The 24,509-nt window shown below is 35.0% G+C and overlaps 1 protein-coding gene across 1 annotated transcript in view; it reads right to left on the bottom strand.

Annotated features, from left to right (window-relative positions):
• Positions 1 to 24,509, bottom strand: part of DNAH14 (dynein axonemal heavy chain 14) — a 267,453-nt gene that overhangs the window by 48,478 nt on the left and 194,466 nt on the right. The window contains exons 58-65 of the mRNA XM_087957091.1: positions 19,426 to 19,551; positions 19,047 to 19,141; positions 18,464 to 18,623; positions 16,862 to 16,993; positions 9,067 to 9,162; positions 4,566 to 4,706; positions 2,226 to 2,441; positions 1,741 to 1,971 (exon numbers count right to left, since the gene is read on the bottom strand). Coding sequence (XP_087813217.1) covers positions 1,741 to 1,971; positions 2,226 to 2,441; positions 4,566 to 4,706; positions 9,067 to 9,162; positions 16,862 to 16,993; positions 18,464 to 18,623; positions 19,047 to 19,141; positions 19,426 to 19,551 — 1,197 coding nt within the window. The remainder of the gene's footprint in view (positions 1 to 1,740; positions 1,972 to 2,225; positions 2,442 to 4,565; positions 4,707 to 9,066; positions 9,163 to 16,861; positions 16,994 to 18,463; positions 18,624 to 19,046; positions 19,142 to 19,425; positions 19,552 to 24,509) is intronic.

Here is a 24,509-nt window from a genome sequence, read left to right as displayed (position 1 = left end):
AAGATTCTGCTAAGGTACAGAAGATGGTATTGTAACATTTATATTTGAAATAGTAAATTAGAATGCTTTAAGATTTAATAAGAAATTAAAATGTTGAAGTTTTTATTAATGATTGATTCTTAAAAATGTAATAAAATATCGAAGGAAAGGAGGATACAATGTATTTAAACATTTTTGGTGGATAGAATGTACCAAGCAGAACCAAATTGGGTATTTGTTATGTTGAATGTTAATTTTACTAATTTAGGGGGAGGATAGAAAGGCATCATACTCTGATTAGTGATTTCAGGAGAAATTTTTTCTTTTATTATAAGAAGAGATAGAGGGATAAATGAATGGGCAAAAGATACAATTTAATGATTTAATTAAGATGGATTAAATAAGATAGAAATGTGAAGAGTGATATGTGTTATTATTTTAGCCCATGCAAAGAGAGGTAACTGGGGCCAAGGTACTTTACTAAAAGATTTTTTTATGTTTGTTTGTGTTTGTTTGTGTTTTATGAGAATATTGGGGAAATTATTGTAGAAAAACAGGGAAAGATTCAATATGTAATGATTTGTTTGTTGTTGAAACTTTTAATAAAACTTGTTTTAAAAAAAAATAAAATAAAATGGACACCTAACATCAAAAACGTCCTCAAAAAAGCACAAGAAAGAATGTTCTTTCTGTGCCAACTCAGAAAGCTTAGACTGCCCAAGGAGCTGCTGATACAGTTCTACACAGGAATTACTGAGTCTGTCATCAACACCTCTATAACTGTCTGGTTTGGCTTTCAACCAAACAAGACAGACACAGACTTCAACGGATAATTAGAACTGCAGAAAAAACAATTGCTATCAACCTGCCTTCCATTGAAGATCTATATACTGCTTGACTCAAAAAGAGGGCTATGAAAATATCTTCAGACCCCTCACATCCTGGACATAAATTGTTTCAACTTCTACCCTCAAAATGACGTTATATGGCATTGCACACCAGAACAACTAAACATAAGGACAGTTTTTTTCCTCCTTGCCATGACTCTGCTAAACAACTAATCCCCACAACACTGTCAAACTATTTAGTAAAGCTGTATTATTTATTCTCATCTTTCCTATTACCTATCTCCTTTTCTATTTATGACTATAACTTGGTTGCTTGTATCTTTACAATTTATATTGCTTGTTTACTGTAGTTTTCTAGCATGACTTATGTTGTTTATTTAGTATCCTATGACTATCACTAAGTGTTGTATCTTATGATTTATAATGAATGTATTTTTATGATGACTATGATCATATCAGCTATCACTTATAGCTTTTATGTACCCTGAGAGCTTATGCACCAAAGACAAATTCCTTGTGTGTCCAATCACACTTGGCCAGTAAAAAATTCTATTCTTTTCTATTATGTTAGCTTTCAGGAAAGCAGTGAAGACATGGCTTTCACCCTGTTGACTGAGACCAAACAAATATATATTCTTTTCTGGAAAGAACCCTGGAAAGAAAGATCCTGCCTATACTATTTTGAAACCTGGAGTTTAATAGTTTTCAGAATTCTAACTTTTAATCTATATCCAATATTAATTAGTAAAATCAGCCCTGACTATTTTTTTAAACAAATGTCTTTTAATAATAAAGAGGAAATTACTTCAAAACCTCCTATGTTATAGTGTAGGTGCTCATCTTTTGCACTGATTGCATTATATTTTTCTTCATTTGTATGTTAGATATGCTGTCTGTGTTGAAGTCGAATTACCTGCAAAAGGACTGATTCACCAAACTGCAAAGAATATTCAATTGTTTTTAAGTAATTGGCATCTGTAGCATTGATTTGTTTCAATTTGGTGCCTTCCATTTGACATATCCATTTGTAAGCTTGGCTTTCTGGATCAATTAGTAAAGGCCACCGTTGTCCATGTTTAATAATTATTGCATTTTCTGTGGAGTATTGATCATGCGGCAAACCTGCATTTTGCCATCTGCGGACCTATAAAATGATTTTATAGATTTATAATCATGGCTATAATATTGCCCCCCCATATACACTAATTATGGTAATAACGAACAATCCTGTAAATCATGAAGTACATTTTCTCAAATAAATTATAATAAATAATACTATTTATCAATTATTTTAACTGATAGTGTAATCTGAGAAAGAAATGTTAAATTTGAGAACAGTTTTGAGATAAAATTATAAATAAAACAATTTCATTCTTATTTTTTCTCTTTGTTTACTACCTCATTCTTTTCTGTCATGCAGTTAACCAATGAGTAATTTGGAGAGACCAAAATATTGTTATCACTGCAGAGTTTCAAACTGTCATTGACTAGCTGTTGACGATACCCCGCTGATAACATTCCACTGTAGACAATACAAGCTGCTGATATAAGGACATCACCTACAATTCCTTGCAATCTTTGATCAAGGTTATTAACAGATTCTTTCCAGCGTTCCTAAGGTAGAAAAGTATATAGCTATGTGTCATAAATTTGAACATTAGTCTTGCTAGTTTGCTTAACTTATATGATATAGAACTCATAATTAAATGAAAAGACAAAAGTCAGGAGTTTTGTGTTGCCCACTGAAAGGGCCATAAGTAGGTTCAGAAATGTTCGGAGACAGTGTATTCTTACCTTATCTAATAAAAAAACATTAATGGAAAGCAGAAAGAAAGAAAACCAGGCTATTAACTTCTAAAAGTCATCCAATCATCCTGAAGGAATTCCATTCTATTATTTATAACATTGGCTTGTTTGCTTCGTTCACCCAAATGATTGAAAACTTCATATGTCTCCAAATAAATGAATAAGAGCCATTTATTTAACAAAGAAAATCTTGGTAACCACTAAAATATGAACTAAATCCTAGTGACTGAGGCTAACAGGAACACATTTTATTCTCCCAGCTATATTAGGAACAAAATAATAATTGTCATTTTTATATTGGTTAAGGTCAAAGGCCCAGCTCATCTAGTGTTACCAGACATTGGGCAAATAGAGGACATATCCTCATGTCCTCTATCTAGCAGGCATAGCAAAATCAAATATTTTGTAGCTCTTTTGAGTATCTTGTATTTTTGTTTTCACACAGTAATCATTTAAACTTTTGGGTACTATGACCTTGCAAATTCCTTATTTATTTTCCTCAACTGTGAACAGGCTCAACAGATTAAATTTATTTCCTGATTCCAGCAATTGGCTTCAATCCACCCCCTTCAAATCTATAATCACTGTAGTCTGTAGATCACATGACTCATCAGGGGTGGGATTCAAATTTTGTAACAACCGGTACTGTGGGCGTGGCTAGGTGTGTGTGGCCATGTGGGCGTGGTCATGTGACTGGGTGGGCGTGGATTTTTTTCTTTTGGCAGCGCGCGCACACACACACATGGTTTTGGGCCTTCTGGGCATCAGGGAAGCCTCTTGGGGGGCATTTTTGCTCCCAGAAGGCTCCCCTGGGGTTCAAGAAGAAAAAAAAAGGAGCTTGGAGGGGGCGTGCAGCATCCCTCCACGCTCCATTTTAGGGCCTCCTGGGCCTCAGGAAAGCCTCCTGGAGGGGTGTTTTTGCTCCCAGGAAGGCCAAAAATGGAGGGGGTGGGGGGTGCTGAGCTCCCCTCCATTTTTTGCCTTCCTGGGCCTCAGGGAAGCCTCCTGGGTGAATCAGTAAATAAGCAAGGGGAATCCTGGCACAGCTGATCATAGGAACAGCTGATTGTCAGGAGGGGAAAAAAAAGAAGAAATACCTTAAGGAGTGACTGGGTGGGGAAGAACGCAGTCAGCGATGTCGGGCATGCACGCAATGTTGCACATGTGTGATAAAGATTGACTGGGTGGGGAGGGGAAGGGTGGGCGGAGAGGGACAGAAACTGGACAGTTACTTGTCTGAAATGGTATAATGTCTCTGACTAGGTCTCTTCCAGTTCTATTCTGAATTTAAAATAGTTTTTTTTTCCTCTCTGAAACCTTCTACCATTCTAAATCATTGAATATTTCTGGGTTCTAGTATGATGAGCACACTTTTCCCATGCCATGTATAATATACATCTCTATTATGTGCCTTTTTGTAGTCTATCTTCACAGGGAAGTAAAGAAGGGACTTTATATATTATTATTTTTTTGCATATTTCCATCTCTGGTTTTTTTTTGTGAAGCACAATGACCACAATACTATAGAAATTATTCTAAGTGTAGTAACCACAAGGACATTAATATTGGATTTTTGAAAAATACATGGCTTTCTTGTGTTTTTATTAAGCTGTATGTCGCAACCTCATTTGGTCAATTCCTAATAAGTTAGACAGTATCGGCATATATGTGAAACATCAAGTCTCATAACATAATCCAGCTACCGCAAGGGTGCTATATCATTAATGAAGACAGGCTAAAATGTATTTATTTTTAAATCAGCAGTACATTGGTCACATATTTCAGATATAATCAGTGAGAAAAATAACAATTGTGTATAAGATATAACCCAACGCTTAAGTATATAACATGGGAAAGAGTCAATGAGAAAAAGCAATCAAAAATATAATGAAACTTGAACTTAAGCATTAGAGCAAATTAAAAAGGTAATACCATTTCACCCTTTAGAGCTATGCTTAATATAGATGCACTGTGTAAACGGCGAGTCGTTTGCATTTTTCGGGCTGCAAGTTTTTCCTGTTCAGCAATACTTTCATCATACAATGCTTCTAAATTTTGTTGATGTTGTTCAATCTGAAAATTTAGAAAAATTTTAAATTCTAAATGAGAAAATCTACTTAAAAACTCTATAAAGCAGAATTACTTGCTATATTTGCATGGTCTTTTTAAAAAAGAAACTCAATAATATCTAATATGAGGCTTTTACAGGGCTACTATCCAGACTCTGAACATAACTATGCCCACTTAAACATTATTAAGCATGAATTTTCTGAGCAGATTAAGCAGGACTGTGTATAAAGATTGTTTGCTTAACTATAGATGTAGTATTTTTATTAATCAGCTATGTAGTTTGAATAGAGACCTATCTCTAACAACATGCTGAAGGACTTTTCTACTTTAGCTTATTATTATTATTCCCCCTTTTTATCAGTTATCAATTATCAGTTTGTCTTCTTTTTTAGTCACTTAAAAATTGAGGGGATCTCACCCAGGCTTTATCAGAACAGACAAGCAACTTTGTTTTCCCAACGTCACCCAGCTACTGTATATTAGGAACAAAATAATAATTGTCATTTTTATATTGGTTAAGGTCAAAGGCCCACCTCATCTAGTGTTACCAGACATTGGGCAAATAGAGGACATATCCTCATTTAAGTTTTCATGTCCTCTATCTAGCAGACATAGCCTTAAAATCAAATATTTTGTAGCTCTTTTGAGTATCTTGTACTTTTGTTTTCACACACTAGTCATTCAAACTTTTGGGTACTATGACCTTGCAAATTGCTTATTTATTTTCCTCAACTGTCAACAGGCTCAACAGATTAAATTTATTTCCTGATTCCAGCAATTGGCTTCAATTCACCCCCTTAAAATTATAATCACTGTAGTCTGTAGATCACATAACTCCTCGTATATTACTATGGTAAAAATTGAAAAGTCCATTTCTAAGAAATCTTGTCAAGATTAAGCCAGAGTCCATTGATATCCATCCAGATCCTGACAGTGTCCAGACACTGAAACAGCATCAGATTAGCAGCAGCATTTTGCCAATGGTAGAGATATACAACCGTGTATGTCAACGTACATCTCAACTCATGGTGTTGCATAAACTCACCCAGTGGCTTCATGTAGATGTTAAGTAGGAGTGGAGAGATTACCAAGCAATGTGGCATCCCATATAGTAGGGACTGAGGGTAGGACCTCTTGCTGGCAATGAAACATTGATGGAACCAGTCTTGGAGGAAGTAAGGGACTCAGCACAATATAGTGCTGCCCATTCTCAGCTCCCAAAGCCAGTTTAGAAGGATACTGTGGTTGGTAGTATTGAATGCTGTGTAGAGGTCAAGTAGAGCAAAGATGGATGCACTATGTCCATCCCATTCATTGTTAAACATATTCATTTCATTCTTAACAATGTTCAGCTTTCCTAGATTTAAGCCATTGATGTTCCATGTTCCTAATTTTTTGAACAGCAGATACATCTCTTTTCAGTAGAAGTTGTGTCAATTGCTGAGGGTGGCATTAAGATTTACCACATCTGCATCATGGATGCTCCTGTTACTATGATAGTCTCTTTGCTCTTCCCCTGTAACTCCCCCCCGCCACACAGGGAACTCACTTTTTGGTAGTATATCTTCAACATCTTCGAATCGATCCATAAAGTTTTTTACCACAGTGAGGTATGGTTGGGATTGGCTGTGTATGTGACCAAACATAATAATAATTGTATGCTACTCGATTCCCAACTATTGTAGGTAGCTCACAGGAATAAAACATAGGACTTATAATAAAATCAATATAATAAAATGATAGCAAGTGCAATAGATCAGATGGTTTATTCTCACTTTATTTATTGTGAGAAGAAGGGAGAGGAAACATATGTACTTGAACGGCACATATGTGCCACACTTACCATCACCAGTGGAAAAATAGTGAAAATTGAAGGCATCAAGATGCCCTATCAAAATAACATCAAGAGTCTGGATGTAGAAGATTGTTACAAATACCTGGGCAAGTGGGCATCCTTCAGGCAACATCAAGCACACTGAAGTTAAGAAGCAGTTAGTAGTGAATATTACTAGTGAATAGTAGTAAAGACAGACCAGAAATAAAAGTTAAAATAAGCAAAAAAATAGTAAGAGAACACCTGTCTGATCTTGATGAACACAAATCACCAGGACCTGATGGATTACATCCCATAGTTTTAAAGGAGCTGGCAGAGGTCATCTCAGAACCACTGCACCATATCTTTCAAAAATCCTGGAGCACCAGGGAACTACCAGAGGACTGGAAAAGAGCTGATGTGGTTCCCATCTTCAAAAAAGGAAAAAAAAAACATACCCAGGAAATTATAGACCAATCAGCCTAACATCAATACCCGGGAAGATACCGGAAAAGTTAATAAAAAAACAGAACATCTAGAAACAAGTAAAGTAATAACTAGCAGTCAGCATGGGTTTGTTAAAAACAGATCATGCCAGTCCAATCTTACTTCATTCTTCAACATACTGACTAAATTAGTAGCCCAGAGAAATACTGTGGGCATAATATATTTAGATTTCAGCAAGGCATTTGACAAAGTAGACCACAACCTACGTCTTGGTAAGCTAGAAAAAAGTGGAATAGATAGCACCACCACTAGATGGATTCACAACTGGCTGACAAACTGTACTCAACGAGTAGTCCTTAATGGGTCTAAGTCTACATGGAGGAAAGTAAGCAGTGGGGTGCCACAAGGTTCCGTCTTAGGCCCAGTACTCTTCAATATCTTCATTAACGACTTAGATGAGGGAATAGAAGGGGAACTTACCAAATTTGCAAATGATATTTAGGTGGCAGGAATAGCTAACACCCAAAAGAAGATAGGTTCAAGATCTAGATGGATCTTGACAGACTAGAACACTGGGTTGTATCTAACAAAATGAAATTCAATGTAGAGAAAAGTAAAGTCCTACACTTAGGCAAGAGAAACCAAAAGTACATATATAGATTGGGTGAAACCAGGCTCAGTAGCAGTAACTGTGAGACAGATCTTGGCGTCTTAGTGGACAACCAGCTAAATATGAGCCAGCAGTGTGCAGCAGCAGCCAAAAAAGCTAATGCAATCCTAAATTGCATTATTAGAGGGATACAATTGAGATCAAGTGAGGTACTAATACCACTCTATAAAGCCTTAGTAAGACCACACCTAGAGTACTGCATCCAATTTTGCTCACCACATTATAAAAAGATGTTGAGACTCTAGAAAAAGTACAGAGAAGAGCAACCAGGACGATTAGGGGACTGGAGACTAAAACATATGAAGAACGGTTACAGGAACTGGGCATGGCTAGTCTAGTAAAGAGAAGGACCAGGGGAGACATGATAGCAGTCTTCTAATATTTGAGGGGCTGCCACAGGGAGGAAGGGGTCAAGCTATTTTCTAAAGCACCTGTAGGCCAGACAAGGAATAATGGATGGAAACTGAACAAGGACAGATTTAACCTGGAAATAAGGAGAAACTTTCTGACAGTGAGAACAATCAACCAATGGAACAGTTTGCCCTCGGAGGTTGTGGGAGCACCATCACTTGAGACTTTCAAGAAGAGATTGGACTGCCATTTGTCAGAAATGGTGTAGGGTCTCCCGCTTGGGCAGGGGGTTGGACTAAATGACCTACAAGGTCCCTTCCAACTCTGATTATCTGTTACCTATTAACTACATCAGTAGAGTGAAAATGATCTTAAAATCCAAATTCCAATTCTAGTCATAAGATATACATCTGGAATAGTGGACTGACTAGCTTCTGCTGAATTTTATTTTAGATTAGAATAAATGAAATTAACATTAATTAAGGTGAAGAAGGTGTGGAAAAAATGAGGAATCCAAACTGTTGGTGTTGAACAAAAAGAAGTGAGGGCCATGAATAAAAGTAGTATCTCTAAATAGATGTCAGAATGTACCATGCACCAAGCAGTTCTGTTGTTGTGGCAGCAAAAGGAAATAGAAAGCAGAGTAAAAATATTTCTTTTATGCATGTGCAAAGAGGGTGGGACTGTCTCCTATCAAAAAACCCAGCTCTACAATCTCTTCATTTAAGTGAAGTACAGAGATCATTGAAAAGAATTTATTATAAACTATTTAGGATAATTTAGGACAGATAATTCTAGAAACAAACTCTTTCCATCACTGTTTCTTCACTCTCTCTACTCAGGCTGAAACACTTTTAAGTACAATAGTGAGAGAAAACGTCATTTAGAGTTATGATGTGATTATTATACAATATATAAACACTCAGAGATAATATATTATTCTAGCTAATAAAGATGACTTTCTCTTCAGCAAAGGAAATATTTATACTAAAACAATATGGATTACTTAGATGCATATACATTTTCTATTATTTAACGGATTACGTAAATATGATGGCATATATTAAACACTTCTATTTTACCAGGGCTAAACATCTTTGTTTTTCATCTAATTTACTATGTGCACGATTCAGTAATTCCTCTGCTTCCACTACCTTTGCTTGCTTTGGATCTACAAACTAAAAAAAAAAAGAAATATTTACAATTCAATATGAAATTGTTAGAATTAATACTTTAGAGAAAGATGAAATATATGTCACAAATATCTTGATATAGGCACATTTATTTATATATGACCAAGTAATACTCATTATATTCATATTTCTAACTGTACTTGATGGATTTTCCTAAAAGCAACATCTCTATGAGAACTTTCTAGTCTTCATTTTAATTTTCTATCATACTTATTTATATTGTGACATCTTTATATTGCATGTTCTCCTGTTCTGACCACTAGCCAGTGATGCATCCTGGAGAAATTCACAATTTGATACAACAACACAAGCAAATTGACCAAATAATCATAACTCTCTGTGACAGTTCTGTGCTGAACATCAATTGTAATTTGGCTATTTATATTTCTCTGCAAATTTGTAATATGTTAATACAATTTCTGGCACAGGATTTTACTATTCATGAGCCTTAGTAAAAGCACAAGTTCTGGGGTGGCTTTGAATAATTCTGGGGTGGCTTTGAATAGCAAATGTATATCATATGTCATGTGGTAGGAATCCTAATCATTTCAGTTGCTCATAATATAATGAGTGTCTCTCATCTCTGTGTGGTAATATTTTGATTTTCTGAATCAGAAGAATATGAATGATATTGAAAGTCTGTCTAGGTTTTACTCATCTGCACAGCTTCACTTTGGATGCTTCACAAAAGTGAAGCATCCAGCTTGGTTTCATCTGATCAACGCTCAATTATGCCTATTGGACATGGGAGCCAAGACTAATTCAGAACAATTCATGTCATCTTATGGAATAGGGGCCAAAAGTGAAACTGTCCTATTTCAGAAACCCTTCTCCCTTCCCACAAATCTGAAGTTGTGATAAAGTCATTACTTTTATTTACCAACTTGCCCCAGAGGAAAGACTTTGATTACCTAGTGTCAGTCCTAGAAGGTAGATCAGACTAAGAAGCAGGCTTTGTGTAAACCTAAAGCTACTGTGGTTCACTTCTTCTAGTATAATTTATCTGATCATTGCTTCCTAATAAAACTTCCTTTGGTCCTTCAATGACATCTTCTATTCATCAAATAAAAGATTTATCAATTTTTTACACTGCCCATATCATGTGAGTAACTTTATACTCTCTGTTAGTGTTTGGGGATTAACCCCTAGCAGAGTATTGCAGCAGTAGTCAAGCCAGGAAGGGCCCCAGAGTATACACACACTGAACACAAACACTGTTTGTAGTTTAAATAGTTTTTAATCCATTTAGAGTTTAAAGCATTGTCATTCAGTCCATTAAGTCATTCACAGTATTTCCATCCAGTAAGACTCACTAGTATAGTCCAAGTTAAGAGTCCTTACAATATCTTTATCAGCCGATAAAGATATCTTCTCCTCCTCCGGTGCCTCTCTCCAGAGGAACAAACGCTGGATATTCAGCAAGAAGTTCAAACAGTAGAACAGTAGAATTACGCAGTAAATCAGCAAACAGTAGCAAACAAGAACAGTTCAGTCACAGGCACTCACAATTAGTCGCAGTAAGACACAGTTAGTCGCAGTAAGCTTTCCAGCTTCTAATGCTTCCTTATATTGTAACTTCTAACCGCACCCTTAATCGGCTAATTGCCTGCAGCATTGTGCTTAAAGTGATAAGCACTTAAACCATGATATCTAAGTTTTATATATTTATTCACCCAAACCATATTTGGTATCAATGTTATACCTAACATACTCCCTTTTGGGTGAAATAAATATATAATACCTTACAATCTAATCCCATAGTTTTCACAACTCTCCTGGTGCTTACTGGCACCTTGGGCTTTAGTAAAATTATCAGCTAAATTGTCCTCCGACATACAGTACTCTAGCTGAATCATCTTACTTCTTACAGATTGTCTCACGTTTAGGTATCTTAGATCTGTATGCTTGCTCCTTGTTTTTACTGCAATATTTGTGGCCATTTGAATTGCTGCCTGATTATCTTCATGTATAATTATAGGATAATCTACAGTTATACCTATATCAATTAACATTTGTTTATACATTATTAATTCTGTACATAACAGTGATAAACAGGAGAATTCTGCCTCCATAGTAGACAAACTTATATGCTGTTGTCTTATTGACTTCCAGCCTATTAATGTCTTACCCAGCATTATGGCTGTTCCTGAAGTCGACTTTCTAGTGTCTCTTTCTGATGCAAAGCTAGCATCTGCATAAGCACTCAGAATTAAATCACCCTTTGGTTCTAAATACAATGAATAATTCATTGTCTTTTTAAGATATCTTAATATCCTCTTAGCTGCAATCCAGTGTCTTTCACATGGTGCAGAATTGAATCTAGCCAACTGATTCACACAGTACGAAATATCTGGTCTAGACCAATTACTAATATAACTCAAACTACCAATTAAAGATTGATAAATCACCTTATCAAACTCCGGGCTTTGTTCATCAGTGTTGCTAAACTCCTGACTCATTGGAGTCTTAGCCGGCTTACAAAGCTCCATCTTGTAATCTTTTAGCAATTTGCTTATCTTATCTTCCTGAGATATCTTAAAACCTTTCCGTGTTTTCTTTATATTCAAACCGAGATACTTCTTTATCTCCCTAATTGCTTGATCTTTATTCTCTTTCCTAATGATGCTATTATTTTATTTGCTTCATCATTAGTTTCAGTTATCAATGCAATGTCATCTGTGAATAGTAATAATAATGATACTTTCCCATTTGTCTCCCTCTTAAACAAACATGGATCGGCTAAACCAGCTTTAAATCCTATATTGTTAAGTTCATTTACAATATACTGGTTCCATTCATAGCCTGATTGTTTTAGACCATATAGGCTTTTCTTTAACAACCAACAATCATTATTATCCTTATTTTCACTTTTAATACCAACAGGTTTTTCATATAAATAATATGTTTTAATGGGCGTGCAAGTAAACAGTTTCCACATCTAAATGGTTAACTATATAGTTTTTACTAGCTGCCCACACTAAAGCTGCCCTCAAGGTTGCTGCCTTAAGACTAGGTGCAAACACCTCATCGTAGTCATTGGCATTCTGCCTAAAACCTTGGGCTACTAACCTTGCCTTATGGATTAAATTACCATCTTTATCTATTTTTACCTTAAATATCCATTTGCAGCCAATGGATTTCTTACCTACAGGTAATTTGGCATTTTCATACACTTTCATATCTCTTAATGAATTCAGTTCCTTATTCATTGCTGCATACCAACTTTCTTTTTCCTTAGTAGGATACTTTTTTATTTCTTCTACAGAATTAGGAACTTGATTAATCTGGCACACTGTGTTAGCCTGGTACCTATCAGGCGGTCTAGATACACGTGTAGTTCTTCTGGGAATTACAGGGCTTACAGGAGGACTTTGTTGAACTACTACCTGTTCATCTTCCTCATCCTGTTCAGCTATTGAATCTGTTTCTTCCTTTATGGGCACTATTTCATCCTGTATTTGTCTCTTTACTTTATTTTTAAAGTTACAGGGATAACTAATGGGATTTCTATAGGATTCAATAACTACATCTTTATTGGCATCCTGTTCTAATTTCTCCCATCCTTCATGTTCTAGAAATTGGGCACTAGCACTACATAACACTTTAGATGTGCCTTTCTCCCAAAATCTATATGCCCTATGGTTTGCCTGATAACCAACGAAGAAAAATCTTTTAGCTCTATGTTGCCCTTTTTTTTCTGAGTTGTGCAGGAATATGCACCCATGCTGGTGCACCAAATGTGTGCAGGTAACTTAGGTCAGGTTTCCTGCCATGCCACCTGGTAAATGGTATTTCACCTGTTGTTGTATTAACAACGTTGTTCAATATGTTATTAGCACACATTGTAGCCTCCCCACAAAGAATCAGGTAACCCAGAATCATTTAACATTGTTCTAACCATTGCCTGTAGTGTTTGGCCTCTTCTTTCAATAAAAGCGTTATGTTCTGGCCTGTATGGAGCAGACTTCTTATGCTCTATTCCAGCTATCTTAAGTCTGTTCTGGAATTTGTTATTAATAAATTCCGTACCATTATCTGTCACCAGGGTTATCAGTTGCCGTTTAGACTTTCTTTCAGCAAACTTAATCCAATTGAAAAAATGTTGATATGTTTCAGTTTTGCTTTTCATTAAATAGCAAAACCCATATCTAGAATAATGGTCCATAATGCTCAGTATATATTTAGCACCCCCATACTGGGTTTCTTTGGACCTATTATGTCTGCAAATACTACTTCTAAAGGTTCTTTTGTTTTGAAACCATTTAGCCTATTTGCAGGCAATACTTTGCTCTTATCTTCACAGCAAACATTACAACGCAAATATTTATCACAAGGTTTTAACCTTATTCCTTCAGATAACTCAACTGTACGTTTTAGCATTTTAAAATTTACATGCCCCAAACGCCTATGCAATAAATGGATACATTCATTATGAGGCTTTATATTATTAAATACAGTTTGTGCCTCCCCTTTCTTACGATTATCTAAGACATATAATGTTCCATTTAAAGCTGCAGTTACCCTTTTGTTATCTTTTTCAATTATGCAATTATTATCTTTAAAAGTAATTACATAACCTAATTTATCTAATACCCTTACTGAAAGCAAATTAAACTTTAGTTGCGGTACATACAACATTTTTATATCCTGGTTTATGCACGGACAATGTGCAAGACCTCCACCTTTCGCTTTAAGATTCCAGCCGTTAGCAAGAGATATATGTTGAGAGCTTTTAGACATTTTTATAAATTTTGTCTTATCTCTTGTGATGCAGTGGGATGCGCCACTGTCAACCACCCATATATCATTCTTCACATCAGAGTTGCTAAACGTGGCTAGTTCAAATGCTTTCTTTGGCTTTTTTATATTCTGGCTTTTTCTCTTTTTGCAGAATCTTGCCAAATGTCCTCTGCCTCCACAATTAAAACACTTTTAATTGTGTATGCCGTCGAAGATAAATTTTCTTCTTCCAGGTGCTGTACTTTGCTAATCTGGTTTCTTTCAAGCTTTGAAGATAATTTCTCTTCTTTCTTATCTTCTCTCAGCTCGTCACGCTCACGCCTTCTTCTGGCTTCTTCTAGTAGCCTGCCTGTTATGTCGGTTAATGAGAGGCTTTCTTTTGGCAATACCTCTAACGAAGTCACATAGTCATCATAGCTTTGATCTAATGAAGATAATATGATGTAGACTTGTTGCAGTTCATTAAATATAAGCTCTTTTTCTTGCAATTCTTGAAAAATGCTCTTCATACAGTTTAAATGAACTAACATATCTCCATTCCTCTGAAGATGCGTTCGAAAAAGCTTCCGTGTAAGATTTATATGTGCTCCTACACTGTCCCGAACATAAATCTTCCTGAGGTTCTCCCAGCAGTTTGCAGCATTTTCTTCTCCACGAATATGGACAAGCTGCTGATCACAGAGAGTCAGTCCTATGATGCATAAAGCCTGCTCATTTTTCAGTTTAAAGTCTTGTAACTTTTCGTTATCATCATCATCAGCAGGATCCCAGCTACTCACATCTGGTGGGTTTGCTATAATGTCCCACAAACCTTCTTTACGTAGAAGTAAACTACATTTCATTGACCATGAAACATAGTTTGTTCCGTCCAGCCTGGATATCATGGACAGTTGTGACAAATTTACTTGTGCCATTACTCTTCAGATATTTTGACTATTTTAAACTAATTAAAACAGTTTGTTTTTACAGTAATGTGCAACTCACACCAACTCTCTCTGCTATATCCTGGTTAGTTAGACTATGCTGCTGGGCCCATAACCAATGTTAGTGTTTGGGGATTAACCCTAGCAGAGTATTGCAGCAGTAGTCAAGCCAGGAAGGGCCCCAGAGTATACACACACTGAACACAAACACTGTTTGTAGTTTAAATAGTTTTAATCCATTTAGAGTTTAAAGCATTGTCATTCAGTCCATTAAGTCATTCACAGTATTTCCATCCAGTAAGACTCACTAGTATAGTCCAAGTTAAGAGTCCTTACAATATCTTTATCAGCCGATAAAGATATCTTCTCCTCCTCCGGTGCCTCTCTCCAGAGGAACAAACGCTGGATATTCAGCAAGAAGTTCAAACAGTAGAACAGTAGAATTACGCAGTAAATCAGCAAACAGTAGCAAACAAGAACAGTTCAGTCACAGGCACTCACAATCAGTCGCAGTAAGACACAGTTAGTCGCAGTAAGCTTTCCAGCTTCTAATGCTTCCTTATATTGTAACTTCTAACCGCACCCTTAATCGGCTAATTGCCTGCAGCATTGTGCTTAAAGTGATAAGCACTTAAACCATGATATCTAAGTTTTATATATTTATTCACCCAAACCATATTTGGTATCAATGTTATACCTAACACTCTCTACACCTAGGTCCCAATGGGTTAGGAAGGACAGACCAGTTTTCCTCCTTTAAACTTAGGGAAATCTATAAGGATTTTTTTTTTTTAGGATGAGGATTGCTTTAGAAATGACCTAGGAATGGCAAGCTAGTAGGTACTCTTTACAGTTGAGTTTCAAAAAGGAAGATATGGAAGGTTTATTTTTCCTGAGGGTGAAATGACTCCTTAGACTTGGCAATTCTTCCACAACCTTTATTTCTATTGTTCTCCTCCTGCGATCCCCCTCATAACAATCCTGCAGGGACAGGACAGAAGCAAAGGGAAAATGCCCTTGAAAACTAGGAGGAAGAAATCCAGACAGGAGATGGAAAATTCCAGGAAGCAATTCTATATAATTATTTTAAGGGAGGTACTAAGATCAGTCATGAATAACTATCTGTTTGCCCTTCTCTGCAATCTTGAAGCGATGCCAGAGATCCTTTTCCACAAGGATCCCTGTGGAAAAGAAGAACATACAGAGAGTCCTTAACAGTTGCTTAGCGACTGTTCAAAGTTATGACAGACTTGCAAAAAGCATTAATGATCTGGTTTTGAAGTTACAATAACCACACACACACACAACATGATCATGCAAGTGCATTTTGGGTACTTGGCAACCAACTCACCTTTACAGCTGTTTGCAGCATCCTGCAAACTTTTTATAACATTTTTTTGCCAGTTTCCAGTGTTTATTTCCAACTTACGGCTATAATTCTGGGCTTAATCATGGTCATAAGTCACGGACTACCTGCTAAACACTTTTAACAGTTGCAGTGACATACAACTGAAACCAAGTTTTGAGACTGATATGTTTGAATCCCTTGTAACAGGAGAAAAGTTTATTTTAATATTATTTACTTAATAAAGAGATAAGTTGACCCATTTCTTGTCAGGTCAATCTTCTAAAGATTAAACTATCTTAAAGTAAACTTTAAGACTTATCTTTAAATTTATCTTAAAACTATAGAAATGGAGTCTATGAGAAAAACAATTCAATTAATTGCTTAATAAAATATTAAATTAGGACTGCTGTATATTTCAGGTCTGCTTCCAGGCCTTCCTTCTCTGAGCTTCCTGAATCCAGGTACATTTCTACATTTGTTTTATGGTAGAAAATTAAAATAGCAGAAAAATAAATAGAAAATAAGAGGACAATTGGAATTGTTTTACCTCTGACAGTTCTGAAATTTGCAGAAATCAGCAATGTATTCCAGAATCTTTTTCCCTTATAAATACAATCTGTCCAATATGATGGATTGTTTTAAAAACTATTGAAAATAACCTATGTAAATATACCTTTTTAACAATATGATAGTGATCCAGAGCTAAAATCCACTGGCATATGGAGCAACATGCAACAGACACAAGTCCCACTTTCACTGGGTTGAAATCAGATGATCTCACATATTTTTTTAACTGCAGAAAAACCTAAAATGAATACAAAACAATTAATTATAAATAAATAATTAATAAAATGGCATGTGTAACAGATACAGGTAAATTCTTCCATCTTCAATCAATAACTAATATCTATTTATTTGTTTTTTTTAAAAAATAATTCCATTGCACTGAATTTATCAAGTAAAGGAAATTATAAACTGCACAACAATATAAAGAGAATAATATATCTTCAACAACAACAAAAAAAACAAGGAAAAGAAACAAAAAAAGATTAGTCACAAAAACAAAATATTGGTTTATTTTTCAATATTTTAATTAATCAATCAAAGTGAAATATTTTACTATCCATTTAAAAGCTATCAGAGATAGTTCATTAGACATGAACTATAGATATTGTTGAAAGGTGTCAAAATGCCTTTCTTTCAAGGATTCGATTTTCCCGCTGGGAGAGCTCCGGCGCAAGGATACGGACAACTGCTTGAAAGCTGGATCTTTTTATTTTTCAGGAAGGTGGAGAACAGCGAGAAGTCTGTGTTCCTGGGCTAGCTAGCTTCTTATGGTAAGCCCCTGGTTTTTTATACCCTTTTCTCCCTTTGTAAGTTGATTTTGTGTGAGTGTTTGTATTTGTGCCTAATGTTTCAAATCCTGTTTGAGTTTGTCTTTATTTCCGTCGGAGGGCAAACTCCGCGGGGTGCGGAAGGCAAACTCCACGGGGTGGCCAGATTGTATTATTGGTTTTCTGTAATATCTTTTAGCTTTAAGATAGTTTTTCACATTTGTTCTGTGGCAATCTCCTGTCTGTCCCTTTTGTCATTTATATTTTGTGTCTTTTGTCTGTTTGTTTTGCTTATTTGGTATGTCCTATGTTTGTAAGGGTTTTCTAAATTATATTTTGTTTCCTTTTCCTATTTGTCTAGTTTTCTTAATTACTTAGGCTTTTGTCTATAGGGATTCTTTAATACTTTTTATTTGATTCCTTTTCCTATGTAAGTTTGTTTTCTGGCTGACCTGATGTTCCCCTTGGGCTTTTCCTGTTTTTTGTGACACTACTGCCTTCGTGAAATTCCCTTTCCACAATATAATTATGAACTATCTATTTCCAGATAGAATTCTACCACTGAGGCCTTTGTCTCAAACTCCCACCAACTGAATCTCTACAAAGTGAAATGAAAAACAGCTGTCGTCTGATGAATAACAGAGCAAAAAGCAATGTAAATGGACAAGAAGACAGTTTTTCACAAGATAATTAAACTGTGAAAGATTAGTCCAAACTCTGCAGAATTAGAGAAAATTTGACTATTTGAGTATTGTTCACAACTGTTACATTTAGAAGGTATTTACAATCTGGTAAGGAAAAATTAGTTGGATTCTGGTGGCAATGAAACCCCAAGCCAGACCCCTGGAAAAGTGTTTCATTTTTAAAATCTCTTATTTGAGGATTTATGTATACAAAAGCAGAAAAACATCCAATCTACTTGCAAATGAACTTTCTTTTACCTTTTCTGGTAAATTATCTTTGTCAATTGTAATCAATTTTTTCAGGAATCCTGGATCTGACAGTAATAATTTTGCTGTTGCCCAGTTTGGTTTCTTTTGAAGAAGAATACAGACTGCATTCATAACAGTTAAAACAAGTGGAGGAGGATGAGTATATACTCTGCGTTTTTCAGAAAAAGAGCACAAAATATATTATATTCAAAGTCAATTTTTTGGCAAAACAACCTGATTCACATTAAGGTACAATAATTTTAGTGTTCAACATAAAAATACTGAATGTCCTAGACTGCCCAAGGAATGTAATGCATATTTCTGACCTTAGAGATTGCAGTTTAATATAAAAACAAGAAATAATATGAAACATTACAAGAGCAATTTTCTATTGAGATGACTGATTTTCAGGGAATCTATTGCTTTGGCTGTATCTTACTATTCCTGCTAATAGTTTCTTACATTAGCAAGAATCAGGGTACATCAGTGTAAACTGATTATGACTAATGAATATTGTATTCGCTAAATTAATGCATTTTGATTGCAAGAGATCCTCAGCTTAGAAATCCTTGGAAATAAGCAATATATTTACCTAACTTCTGCAATGTGATTTTTGTCAAGTGCATCAAGAGCACTAAGAGCCTTCTCCAAAGATGGTAATACAGTATTAAGTTCTTCTGTTACTTGCTACAAAAATGAAGAAAGGGTAGTTTTATTTTTTAGTCACAGGATATACATGTATAAATACTATTTTTATATACAAAATTCTTTAACTCAAACATAAGCCTTTTTATAGAAAAAATATTAATTTTTTAATCTCTTGCTAGCATCTGGAGGTCCCCCAGATTTTTGCACCTCAGACATAGTAGCCCTAGTTTCTCCTTTTTGGGGGAGGAAAATTACATTTGATAGAAATAGTTGGCATGCTTGTTATGATGACATCAAAAGAAGAAACTTTGAAAACTGTGTACCTTAGCATACCCTTCCACAATTTTTGTTTCCGCAGCCATAATTTCTTCATCCTTTTTAACCAAAGTTCGAACTTGTTCTACAACTAACGCATCTTTGTGAAGTTTAGCTACAAGTTCTTCTATTTCCTAATAAGACAATGGTCAAATATTTTAATGGTAATCTCTGAAAAAATAATGAACATAAAACTTTAGCAACAAAAATCCTGCAAACTACTTTCAAAGTCCATTATTATGCATATATGAAAACAAGGATTTTCTTATGGGTCAGATCAAAAGATCTTTATTGCAGTTCAATGTTTCAGCAATGGATGGCTACAAGTTCTATTTGTTTATTTATTATTAAACTTCTTAACCACATACCTTCCTCATAGAAAACTTTGGTATAATTAGAATAAATTTTCTACTGTCTATCATTGGACCCTTTATCATTTACATGTATCTTAAAAAGTTATCAAATTAATCTCCATCACTATGTTTTATGACAATGTATTCTAGAAATTATTGTATGGGAATTAATAACTGTCTCTAATAAATGCTCAGCTCTACCAACAAACTAATATTGGTATTAATCCAGCATCAACTTTTCCTATTTCAAATACAGCCTAGAATCTCTGGAGTGTGGCAGTTTCTACATTTTATAGCTAACATAATTAAACATTACACTTTGAAGCTTGCACTGTGGCAATGGGAACACCCCTAGTTTTATTCTTCATCTTCGTTGTCAGTAATTTGAAGAAGAAAGAAATTGACCTTAACTGATTGGAATGATACCATATATTATGGCTCATGTATAATTTCAGAAGAAAAAATAGATATTAAATAATCATTCTCTATATCAGGGATCCCCAACCTTTTCGGCGCCGCGGCCCGGTTCCGGCGTCAGCTGGCGCCGCGACCCGGTTCAGCGTCAGCTGGGCGCCGCCATCTTTTTGACGAAAAATCACTTCCGGTGGCGTCACGGAAGTGATTTCGATCAAAATGGCGGCGCAGCGCTTCGGTGAGCTTTTCGGGTAGAAATGGCTTTCTACCGGAAAAGCTCACCGAAGCTGGCGCCGCCATCTTTTGACGAAAAATTGCTTTTTTACCAAAAAGATGGCGGGCGCCAGCAACCAGCGGCCCGGTAAGGCTTGTTCAGCGGACCGGTACCGGTCCGTGGACGGCGGTTGGGGACCCCTGCTCTATAGCTTTCCAAGTAGTCATCTTCAGAATGGCCCTCATTTGGAGAAATAAGAAATAATAATATTTATAATTTATCTCCATTTTATTATGATATTCTCTATGAGGAAACATTACAATTGTAGATTTTTAACTGAAGGGATGGGGGCTTAATATGTATATATGATACGAAAAAAGTGCTTCAGCAAAAATGAAACTAAGAGATGCAGGACAAACAAATGGTCATGTTTAAAGTTAAGATGGGATTCCGTGGTAGCTCCCTAAAGTGGGAATGGAACTTTCTCTAGGGAGAAAGTTTCTTATCTTTATCTTTATTTTAGTGCCCTAATTATGTATTGAGTATTCTTAGTTAACAGTTAGGAGTACAAGACAGAAGAAAAAATAATAATTAGGGGCACCTTAGAGGCAGTGAACCTGATAGATTTATAAATCTTCAAGAAGATTTACATCCTTCTCTACAGATGACCACATAAAGTGGATTGATATCAGACCCCAAGAGACCACCAAACAAGAACATGAGTTTTATTTAATGCCTGTAGGCCAGACAAAGAATTATGGATGGAAACTGAACAAGGAGAGATTCAACCTGGAAATAAGGAGAACCTTTCTGACAGTGAGAACAATCAACCAATTGAACAGCTTGCCCTCAGAAGTTGTGGGAGCGTCATCACTTGAGACCTTCAAGAAGAGATTGGACTGCCATTTGTCAGAAATGGTATAGAGTCTCCTGCTTGGGCGGGGGGTTGGACTAGATGACATACAAGGTCCCTTCCAACTCTGATTATCTGTTATCTGTTATATCTTATATTGAGCTTTTATTACATTACATCTTCTTAGTAACAGTTAACTTCTTTTTATACCATGCCTTTTTCCAACTTCGAAATTTAATTCATGTGGGTAATCCAAATGAGAAACTGAGATTGGCTAAAAAAAAGTTTGGACTAACTACCACAGTTGTAGTTATTTCCTTTTCCTGACTTAAATAATTATATAGATATTTGACTATACTAATTCGGTGGTGAATGAGTATAGTATTATTTTACATGTTTCATTGGTTATTTTATTGTTATCTTATATTTACTCAGATTACATATTAATTATCTTAAATATAACTCCATGTTTTACTTCAGTGGATATTCACTCTAGATTGCTTTGCAAAATCTTTCTGAATTTATAATACTTGTTGCCACATATATTTCTATCCTAAGGAATATTTATTTAACCCTTTCACTGCAATAAATCTTTAAATTTCACACAGAAACCAATTGGATTTCTATTGTAGATATAATTTTATTTTACACATTTGGACTCATCTTAATTTTACTGAATTTGTGCATTTTAATTTATTTTTATAACTTCACTGAGTTTCAAAAACAAGGATAAACAGATAAGAAAAAAAAAAGAATTAAGAAAGAAAGTGTGAAAAAAAAGAAAAAGTAAGAAAAATAATGACTTTTGATCAACAAATGTGAATTTTTTTTAAAAAATAAACTCTTACTTTAAGGTTAACATTATTTCTATTATCTCACATAGTTCAAAACATCAAATTCCAAAATTAACATTTCATTTCTTTCAGTTTCTTGCAAAAAAATCCAAAAGTGGTTTCTAAGGAACAATAAAATTAGTTTTTTCTTTAATCAAAGCTGCCAATTTTACTATCTCTACAATTCCATCAGTTTCATCATCCATTTTTCTATTGTGGGTATTAGTAAATCCTTCCATCTTTGTGCATATGAAAGTATAGTTATTGTTTTCACATATAAAAGCAAAGTTCCATAAGGTGTTTCCATTTGTTTGTCTATTAAATTCAAAAGAAAAATCTCTGGCTTCAATTCTACATTCACTTTTAAAATTTTCTGAGTTAGAATACACACTTAACCCCAATGTTTTTTAGCCTTGCATGTACACCAGAGAGGAGAAAATATACCATCAGTTTGATTAAATTCTCTTTAAGATTATAATTTAACATAATTTCAACTATTCACATCCCATCCCATTGATCCAACTGTATATTATATTCATTTCTTGTTCATTTCAACATACAAATTTTAATTTGTTAATCATCTGTTTCCATTGTCAGTAAAAGTTTTAGATATTAGTAATAATATGACTATCATTTGTACACAACTCATCAAATTCAATCCTTTCATTTTCACATTCATAATTCTTATCAAACTTAAATCTTTCTGTTCACTTTCAAACGCTTAAATCTTTCCGTTCACTTTCAAACACTTAAATCATTCTGTTAACATAAGGAAAACAATGGCTTGTAAAGCAGTGGTGGAATTCAATTTTTTTTACTACTGGTTCTGTGGGCGTGGCTAGGTGGGCATGGCCATGTAGTCATGTGACTGGCTGGGCATGGCTAGGTGGTTTTTTTCCTTTCGCAGCACCCTCCCCTCACCCCGTTTTTTTCCTACTGAGCCTCAGGGAAGCCTCCTGGCGAGGTAAGTACAACAGCAGGGGGATCAGCTGTGCCTGCACGATTTAGATTAGCTAGAAAGCAAGAAATCCAATGATTTCCTGCTTTCTAGCTAATCTAAATTGCGCGGCACAGCTGATTGTCGAAAATACTGGTTCAGGTGAACCAGTAGCATTTTTTTACTACCAGTTTGGCCGAACTGGTAGCATAGCATTCGTTTACTCCAGTTCTCCTGAACTGGGCTGAACCAGTAGAATACCACCACAGTTGTCAAGCCTTTCAACTCTTTTAAGTTTTCTCTTGTTTTTAACTTAAATTCTCCTGGGAAAAAATCAGAAGATTAGCCAAGTTAAACATTTTTGTTTAAATATAATTTCCCTCTAAAAAGGCTTTTTGCAGTAACAATCATAAAGAGATTTTAGGAAACAAATTTGCCTTATACCTATTCCAAATTCTCATTATGGCATTCCTAATAAAATAATTAATCTATATTAACTTTATTGTATCATATATAGCTGTGCCAATCAAATCTAAAATCATGTCCTTCAGTTCCAATAACCACTTATTTCTAAAAGTCACCCTTCCACTCTAACAACAAGCTGCAAAATACAAATTTAAATCTGGTAGTTCTAACACCCCTCTTTTTTAGCATTCTGCATCATTGTATTTCATTCTGAGTTTCTTGCTATGCCAGCCAAATTTGGAAATACATTTTGCCATTGCTTAAATGCTACGTCACTCATCAATATAGATATTGTATAGAATAAAAATATCATTCTAGGTAGAACATTCTTCTTAATCATAGAAATTCTTCCCAACAACGACAGTTGCAATTTTTCTCATTGAAACATGTCTTCAACTTCATTCCATATCTTAACATAATTACTTGGGTCATTCGCCTAGGTTAAGTTTAATGTTCTTGTCTGAAGTTCTATCAAACGTGGGGTTGATAGAACTGGTAGCTCTATTCTAATCCTCATCAAACCCAAGTACTCATATGTGAATATGGTCAGTTGGTTCATAAGGTGATTTAAAATCTTTGCATTATCCTCATTTGAAACATGAAGACTAACAACTATAGATTTAGTCCTTTGCATTTCAAATTCACTTGAATTTATATATTATTTTCATCATCAATACTTTTGATTTGATTTGTGATTTGACATACAAAACTACTCTATTAGTTTTTTCAAACCTGCTGATACAAACTCTTCATTTTGCTGATACAAAATCTTACAAATCAAATACTTCACATCTATTTTCTTATATGGATTTAGTGTAAACCAATTATATCATGTGTCAATATTCTCAAATAATGAAAGAAATAAAAAATTACTCCCACTAGAATATCCCAATAAAATGGAATCATTTTCAGCTTCAAAATCTGTTTTTAAAAAGTAAAAAAGTAAAAGTAAACATTTTCTCTTGCACAAAATCCTGACAGAAATCTCATTTATGACAATTATATCAACTTTGTTAATTTTCA

The sequence above is a fragment of the Notechis scutatus genome, chromosome 1 (genome assembly GCF_049901735.1).
Source record: "Notechis scutatus isolate UNSWTSFEM ecotype Mainland chromosome 1, rNotScu1.2, whole genome shotgun sequence".
Lineage (NCBI taxonomy): Eukaryota > Metazoa > Chordata > Lepidosauria > Squamata > Elapidae > Notechis > Notechis scutatus.
This window is presented reverse-complemented; position numbering and strand designations above follow the sequence as displayed.